Source organism: Eutrema salsugineum, unplaced genomic scaffold (assembly GCF_000478725.1).
Source record: "Eutrema salsugineum unplaced genomic scaffold, Eutsalg1_0 scaffold_3, whole genome shotgun sequence".
NCBI lineage: Eukaryota > Viridiplantae > Streptophyta > Magnoliopsida > Brassicales > Brassicaceae > Eutrema > Eutrema salsugineum.
Genome location: NW_006256756.1, coordinates 10,206,870 through 10,215,838, shown reverse-complemented (window position 1 = coordinate 10,215,838; position 8,969 = coordinate 10,206,870). Strand labels below are relative to the sequence as shown.

The 8,969-nt window shown below is 34.0% G+C and overlaps 1 protein-coding gene across 1 annotated transcript; it reads left to right on the top strand.

The window, feature by feature from the left end:
• The first annotated feature begins 3,768 nt into the window (after window positions 1-3,768).
• On the top strand, window positions 3,769-5,923 carry LOC18014475 (MD-2-related lipid-recognition protein 3). Its single transcript, XM_006397144.2, has 4 exons — window positions 3,769-3,946; window positions 4,748-4,840; window positions 4,937-5,097; window positions 5,527-5,923. Exons 1-4 carry the CDS (start codon window positions 3,781-3,783, stop codon window positions 5,653-5,655), a joined length of 549 nt encoding a protein of 182 aa, XP_006397207.1. The 5' UTR covers window positions 3,769-3,780; the 3' UTR covers window positions 5,656-5,923.
• Window positions 5,924-8,969: the final 3,046 nt, after the last annotated feature.

Here is an 8,969-nt window from a genome sequence, read left to right as displayed (position 1 = left end):
ACATAGGAATGATAAAATTTATCCCCAACATTTTCTATGGAATATGAAAGAGCAAGATAGTTAAAATCTATTCTTCTTCCTTAACTACTTTAATCGATACAAATTTTCATTTTAATTTACAAATGAAAAAGCAAACTAATAAGCACAAATCTTTCTTATCTAAGAAAAAAATAGTTTTGAAAGAAATGAATTTTTTTTAAAAAAAAAAGCTGATAAAGTAAATATGTTTTTTGTTTACTTGAAATATATAGAAGCCGAAATTTTGTATGGTGACATATATTGGTTGTGGTAAATTTTTAAAAGTTCTTCGATGAGGTCATACACCTAAGTGATGATGATTCAATCATCATACTTAGGGATTTGCAAAGAATATTGGAAGTAACAAAAATTATTTTATATATGAGAAAACTTGTTTTTACAAATTATTTTTTGCCTTCATTGTAATAATCTTTTTTAATCTATGAATAAATTCATTCTGTTCTTTTTTTTTTAATTTAGCATTGTTTTGATAAAAAAAGACAAATAAGTAGTCAAAATTAATCCGACATACAAAAAAAATTCAGTAAATGAATCACATGAAACAACTCAAAAAAAATATTATATTAATCTATGACAATCATAAGCTGAATATAAACTGTAATTTGTTTTATCTTTCTCGCATTATTAATTCATGCGATCATGTGAAAAGTTTTTATGGACATGGCAAAAAAAAATTTTATTTTCTTGACTGATTTGGCCAATATAAATATCTGATTTAATATAATACATTGAAAGACAAACTAATAATCACAATTCTTATTTTCAGATTCATGAAAACTTTTGTCTTGTATCATATTATTTATGATAATTTTTAAATAATTTTTAATGATTATACCTCATTCTTTCTAACCAAAGTAAATAAAGTTTTTTATTTTATTTAATTTGATTCTCATTATATTTTTTTCTACGAAATACAAAAAATCAAGATAGGTAAAATCTGCTCTCCTTCCTTAGCTACTTTAATCAAGAATAAACTTTGAAACATATTAATAATAACAAAAATCGACAAAGTAGATATGCTTTTCGTTTACCTCAAACATATAGAAACCATAATTTTCCGGTGACATATATTAAACGCACTTACGATCTTATGTAACATCAATTAAGTGATTTCAACTTTTCTATAACTTTCAGGCCTGTATATGGTAGAAATCAAAGCTGGAAGATCCTACACAGGCCCCTTTGCGGTAAGTGATCGCGTACTCTTCTCCTTATTTTGAGACTTACTGAATGTATTCGAATGCTGCTTGGTCAGCTAATTGTTACCTTTGTGGTTTAGGTTGGATTGTTAAACTTCCGTCAGATGCCATGTTATTCCATGGATCTTCCTCAGATATTTTGATCTCCTTCGCCTTAATGACATAACCTCTATCTCTATTCATAGCGCTTCGTTTATCAAAAGTGTTAGGCATCAATCAGTTGACATGTTTCTCAAAATTGACTGGAATTTATTATTCTTCTCAAATTCGGTGGCCAAGCTTTGGAGATTTACTGTCTCCTTTTCGACATTAAAGCGGCTTGTAGTGGTTTTGTCTATATCTCCTTCATCATATTCTATGTTTAGCTAATAGTTGAACAGGTAGTTTAGCCAAGTTAGTTCTTTTACATTGTAATGATTCTTTCTTTAATAAAAACTAACTTTATTCTTTTATTTTTTTTAATTGAAATGGTTGCACACACATAAAAAAAAATTATCATAGTTATTGAATGCTAATATTAGAATTTGAAAGCTTTCTTAATTTTGAATGTTGATGTGGACCAATAAAATTGCTCTTTTAAATCCTAAGTGGACACTCTGAAAAGCATTTAGCTTCAACTTTTATTAGTAATAGATTTTCAGTAACTTGGATCGAAGAGTTCATTGTGGAGAAAAAGTAAGTTTTTGGATAAACTTGGACCATCAGGAAGTCTTACAATGAAAATAAGATTTTTCTCACCGTCTGATCATCCCCAAATTTGGACACATGTAGATGAGACTATCAGCTTTCAAATGCATTTGGTTTGGAGATATTTCAACGGTTTAATTTCCGGATATTCAAACATTGAAGACATATGATAAGCCTTGGAGCAAACATAGGCCAGACCAAAGAGGCCTGACTCGCGGCGGAAGAAGTCGCACCCGCGGCCAAGAGAGGTGCACCAGCAGCCAAGTTTGTGAGGGCCTAATAGACCCATTTTGATCCCAAACCGTTACACCAGCCATTTTCTCCAAACCCTAAATGCCTACAAGAGAATAAAGATTATAAATGCATGTTCTTGGGTATTTTTTAGGTGTCTCTTTTCACATCTTAGAACAGAGAACATTTTCTGCTTTACTCTTTAGATTTATTTGTCTTTGTAGAGAAGCATTCTTGCCACCCTTGTTCTTCAATAAAAGAAGATTTTCTTTATCCTTATTCTTTTACTTTACTGCTTTCTTTTAAACCAATAATGATGTTAAGCTCAGCTATGTCTGGGTAGTTTCTTTGTTGGGTATAGGGGATTTCGAAAAGAGGCTCTCATGGATCGATTAACATCTAAATTTTTATACTAAGGATTTCGATATTAGATGGTTCTTCATTCATTTTTATTATTAATACATGTTTTTTTGATTGATTACCTTGCATATGTTTTTAGGTTTAAATAGAGCCACGAGAGTGTTGTATCAACTTACTAGATCTAAAATTGAATGGGCGAAATCATTATATGAGACAAAAGCTACCTATAAAGTATCATGAACATATATGAATCTCGATTTGGAACTACATTATCTTCTGCGCGGCCAGAGAAAGATACTGGTCGAATTGACATGCAATAATTGATTAGGGACAATAGACTAAACGGTTAAATATATTGGTTAAATATTTTTGACTAATTTTTTACCGATTCAATAATACTCCCTCCGTTTCACAAAGAGTGTCGTTCTGACACTTTTTTTTTGTTTCAAAAAGAATGTCGTTTTAGAATTCTAATGTAATTTTTAACATAAAATACCATTTTTAACCTCAATAAATTCAGAAAATTAATTATAAATATAATTACAAGAGTCATTTTCTGCAAATAAATAAGGGTATAAGAGACCTTTTATTTTATTTCTTAATTTGTGTGAAGAATGTCAAAACGACATTCTTTGTGAAACGGAGGGAGTAGTTATTTATTGGTCAAAATTTGGACATGTTTTGTTTTTTTTGTAGTGATACTATTTTTCCAATTTGTTGGTTACTTTATATTATTCTGGAAGATTTTCTCTCTAAATATTTTATATATTATCTGCATAACACGTAGAACCTAATCTAATGAGTTATACATTAATTTCTCCTAGATGAATGTAAATGAATAAAGGTTCGACGTAGTAAGGTAAGGTAATTGACAATTCCAATTAAATGTCGTTTTTATTGAATTTTTTTTTTTTGTTATTTCCAATGACATTTACACTTATATTTCAAGAATCTCGGGTATACCGTGGGAGATAAGATATCATTCTGAACCTATCCATTATCTTAGTAATAGTATTATAATCTATAGGCTATATCTGAAACTTTGATTTCTCCGAGATGAATCCACGTGCTTATAAATGAATAAATGTTGAACTTGGTAGGTAATTGAAAATTCCATTGACATTTCAGTTTGTTAATGATAGTCTTTTCTACGCTCGTATATTAAAATCTCGCGTATGTCATTCTGAACTAATCCACTAATTTACTAAAAAATATTATAATATATAGGCCATAAAATCGGTAGTCATGGATGGAAAAGCATAAGATGTACAACAGACTTTTCTCAAACCAAACAGAAACAAAATATTTTCCTCTGCGAAGATCAACGAGCGAATCCATGTCGATGTCTCACGTCCAGCCTCTTCTTCTTCTACTCGCATCACTCTTATTTTTACCTGTATTGTGCGCTGTCGATTTTGAATATTGCAACAGTAAGTATGATAAGATTCTAATAGGCACAAAGACTTTTCTGTTTGCTATTCAAAGATATCGATCTAACATTTCATACTACTAGAAAACAATCTAACTTCCTAATCTTAAAGATCACAAGAGATATACATGTAATTGCCCACTGATTTTGTGACGCATTTATAATAATTTCTTAGATTGGTATCTTTAGTATCCTCCCTCAAGTTGAAGCATGCAAGTTTTGTATACCCTACTTAGGCTTAGAGTCATTAGAAGTCATCGTATGGAGAGAGTGTTCATCGGACTTTCACCATTATCGTTGTCGTGTTCTTATTTGTCATCGTCGTTGTTTCTTGATTGAGATTCATCGGAGTGGTAGTCAGGTTCATCGGCTTGTGACCTCAAATCTCCCTTTGCCTTTATCTGGACTTCGTCAACTTTGCTGGGTTTTCACCAGAAATTATTTGGATTCTATATTACTGGTTCACTTTTTCTCCCAACATAAACGTATATATCTATTTGTTCGTCTTAATTTTGAGATGTTTTTATTTATAACTATAAAATACCTATACATACAACACCTAGTCGTCTTAGTTGATAAATGATAAGTCAAATTAATAATACTAAGAGGCTCTAATTGCGACCAATAAGGTTTTTGTTCTGACTCATATGACTCATATCTCGTTTTCGTCTTGTTGCTTTGTTCAAGTGGTTTTTGTTTTGGCCATCATATATGTAAAACACCGTTTCCTAATTTTTTGAAATATCAATTCTCCTAAGAAAGATTTGTACATCCACGTTTTTGACCTGTGCGAGTGTTGTAGAAATTGGATACAAAAGCGGTAATGTCACTCTTGTCAAGGCCTATCCCCGCACCGGGGTAGCCGTTGAGATATTCAGCATCGCAAGCAGGAAAAGTACGTAATAGTTTTAACGTAACTCTTTTCATTTTTTCATTTTCTTTTCTCTTTTAGTTTCCTTTTTTTTCTTAATAAAATCGCTTGTGTTTACAGGCGGAGATCTACTCAACCGACTGGGATTTGTAGCGGTCGGTGTTATATTGCCTAACAATAGGACTAAAACTCTAAAAACGTTTAACAAACGTTACGTGGCGAGTCCATTCCCTATTATACCTGGCGCCAACTTTAAGTTAACAATTCTCGATCTTACTGGGGTAATTATTCTTACACTCCATGCGTAGGGAAAAAAATAAACCAGTATGATATTTATCTGTAGAGCCAGAATTTTTTTTTTCAGAAATAGATATGATTTTATAAGTAGGAGCATTAATATTGGGCTTTACTAAGTTACACTAATTTTTATAAATTTGTTGGGGCGAATGACCCTATCTTATTACATGTGGCTCCCCCACTTCCCTAGGACATATTAGTTTCATTTAACACATGTTTTTAATTAGTTACATTCTCCATCCAGTTTAAGATTGCTAAACCCAACTGGACAATATCAGACCCAATAGATCTTACTTTGAAATTTTTCTTTAACCTGACACCATAGCAAACCTACACCCAAACGAGCAGTTTCTGTTTCAGCTCTACTTTGTTTTGCCTCTCTGACTGTCATTATTTTTTCTTTCTTGTGAAAGGGACGCAAGTATTACGTAGCTATTACTGGTATATTTATGGAACCAGTGGATAATCAGGTGCGGACAACACTGTGTGTCAAATTCCGATTGCCACATCAGTATTCAGCTCCCACATTGGTCTCTGTTTAGTCATGTTGGCTGGTCCATAAGAGTATCTTTCGCTACTTGCATCTTTTCCCCCTTTTTCTGTGTGTTTCGTCCTAGAAAAATAAAAGATAACTCTTGAACGGGTTTCGATGTTTCTTTATTGTAATGTTTGTTTGGTTTTTATGAACTGGGATGTCATTTGTTTTTCATATCCAACCAGCTGCATGCTTTAATATCAAATGTACATTTCTCTCAGGATAAGTGACTGGAAAGATAAATTCACATGTAACATCACATTTTTTATAAACTTTTCCGCATACGTTGCCTCTTTTGGCCTACAACCAGGTTCTTTTCCAGTTAGATATCTTGGGGTTCCTATGACATCTCAGAAGATGAGACAACAAGATTACCAACCATTCTTGGAGAAGATCTCCAAGGCTTCACCTCATGGACAGTAACACACTTATCATTCGGAGGTCGTCTTCAGTTATACCAATCCGTTATATACTCTACCATCAGCTTTTGGGCATGATTATTTGTGTTGCCAAACAATGTATAGAAGCTCAGGAGAGGATGTGTTATGGTTTCTTATGGAAGGGAGTTCCTAACTGAGCAAGATGCACAAAGTTTAGTTAGGATTTAGTATGTTCTCCTAAGCCGAGTGGCGGGCTTGGGCTTCGGAGACTTTCAGCCTGGAACAAAGTGTTGGGGCTGAAACTGATCTGACTTATCTTTACTGCCGGTGGTTCACTGTGGGTGTCTCAGGTCAGGCACAATTTCCTTGGATCGGAAAAATTTGGTTTCTGGATCCTGGTAACTCGGCTAGCTGGATTTGGAAAAACCTTTGCAAACTATGGCTGATAACACTGTATTTTGACAATTTTTATGGATAATTTTAAGATTTTATTCAGGTTTTTAATTTAGTTTTCAATTTTGTAAGCGATTTCTATATTTTAAAGTTTGAAAAAAGTTTTCAGGATATTTGGACAAAATGAATGCATTTTGTTACAAAAGTTCAATTTTGGATAAATTCAGGCCGTCAGAAATTTGAAAACAAATGGAGACCTTGCCACCGTCTGATAGTCCCAAAATTTGGACACAAGAGTCAACCCGATTTCCAGTGAACTTGAAGTCAAAGCAATCCAACAGTTAGATCTCCAGATATGTTCGTTGTACTTAAGGCGAATCAACACAGTCCAAAAACCAAAATTGAAGCCAAAATTGTTCCCACCTGCGGCCGGAAGAGCTTCCACCATGGCCACAACTTTATCAACCGCAGGGAGCTTATTTCCAAACCTCAGAAGCCCATTTTAAGGTCCAAGTCATTCCCGTCATTATTCCTGCAAACTCTAGACATGTCTGAAGACTCCAGACACTATATATACCTCTTTTAGGTCATTCAGATAGGGTGTGCCCAATAGAGTCCGAGTTTCACCTAGAGTCTTATACAGTAGCCGCCTTCGAAGAGGAGCCACCGAGAGGGGCACCATCGAATCTCCTTCCTCACCTCGTTTTTCATTTGTTTACTTTTCCCCATTTAAATTTACAGCAACTTAAATACTTTTGTGATGTTGAACTCAGCTATGTCTGAGTATTTTCCTAGTTGGGTTAGAGATATTTTTCAAAGAGAATTTCATGTCTTGATTTGATGAATTTTAAGATTTAGGATTTATAATCTTCTAGGAGTCCTTCGTTCACTCTTATTCTTTATGCATGTTTTCTTTGCTGGCCACTTAGAAACTGATCTTAGGTTTAATTGGAGCCACGAGAGTGTCGTATCGGATTACCTGACCTAGAAGTGATACGAGCGAAATCACTATAGGAGTGGAAAGCTAGCTATAGAGAATTGTGAGCATATATGAATTCTGTTAGTAATGAATGATCACATTCGCGGCAAGCGACGAAAGCTACTTTTCGAGTTTGAGTAATTAGTTAATTAGGGTGACGAGAGTTGGCTAATAATATATGTGTCTATTCGATTCCGGGAACCTCTCTAGTTCATTACCTTTATCGATTTATTTGTCTATCATTGAATCGATTCATGAACCCTTCGAATACCCTTAAGCCCAACATTTAGTTTTTATTGGTTAACAACCTTTTAATTTTGTCTTGCATCTTAGATTTAGTGACACCAAAACCCCAGACCCTCATTTCGTTTGTTCTATTAGTTGTTCTTGATTGATTCGGACTGAAAACTCAAAATCTCTGTGGTTCGACCCCTAAGTACTACAATGCACATCTATGCACTTGCATCCTAACAAATTAAGAACTGCCTTGCCAGGGGCCGTTGATGCTACAGGATGCAAGGGTTACTTCTAACTTGATGTTTAAAATTTATAACCCCTAAATGTCTGCAAGTGCACAGATGTTTGCTGTAGTACTTAAAGTATCGATCCACATAGAATTAGTTGTTTCAGTACAAATTCACGCTAATGCTTAAATCAGACTAGAACAAAATAATTTGAGTTTTGGTTTTAGGTGTCACTAATTCTAAACTAGAAGCAAAGCAAGTATAAAAAGCAAATAAAATCGAGGTTGTAAGATATTAAAAACAAACGTTGGGCTTAAGGATATTTGCAGGGATTCATGGACTAAACCAATGACAAAAATTAATGATAAAGATAATCAAATACGGATGTTCTAGAACTCGAGCACAGATGTATGACTACGTCACTCTCGTGATCATAATCAACTGTCACTGACCAGTAGCTTCCGACTCTGGCCCCAACCACAAGTGTACGCAATCTTTCACTATACTTATCTACATTCACAACTCACCCATAGGTAGCTTTCATCTCCTATGGCAGAATTGCTATTTTCACCCTAGATCCGACAGATAATGAAATTTTTTGCAACACTAAGTATCTAGATCGAATTCTAAGTGGCTAACAGAGAATCATGCAATAAGAATAAGAGTAAACGAAGAAAACCTGGAAGATTATGAATCCTTGATAACACTGTAATTTGACCACTTTTATGGATCAATTTGAGATAGTTTTTCTATGTTTTTTACTACTTTCAAATTTTTTTTATTATGTTTTTCTAGTACTTGTAGTTTCAAAACTCTTTTCAGGAAACTTAGGAAAAAACTTAACAAAATGGATAGAAGACAAGATTTCAGCTCAAAGTCAAACCATCATAAGTTCACCCTCAAATGAAGACCTTCTTACTGTCTGATCCAGCTCAAAGTTGGAGACCTTAAAGATAGAACTACCAGCTTTCAAGCACACATTACAGCATGGCAATCCAACAGTTCAATCAAAAGTTACATGAAGAGCAAGATGTCCCATAAACCAGCCGGCAAGCATTCCTACCCGTGGCCAACACCCAATTTGCACTGGTCCCGTCCTTCCTGA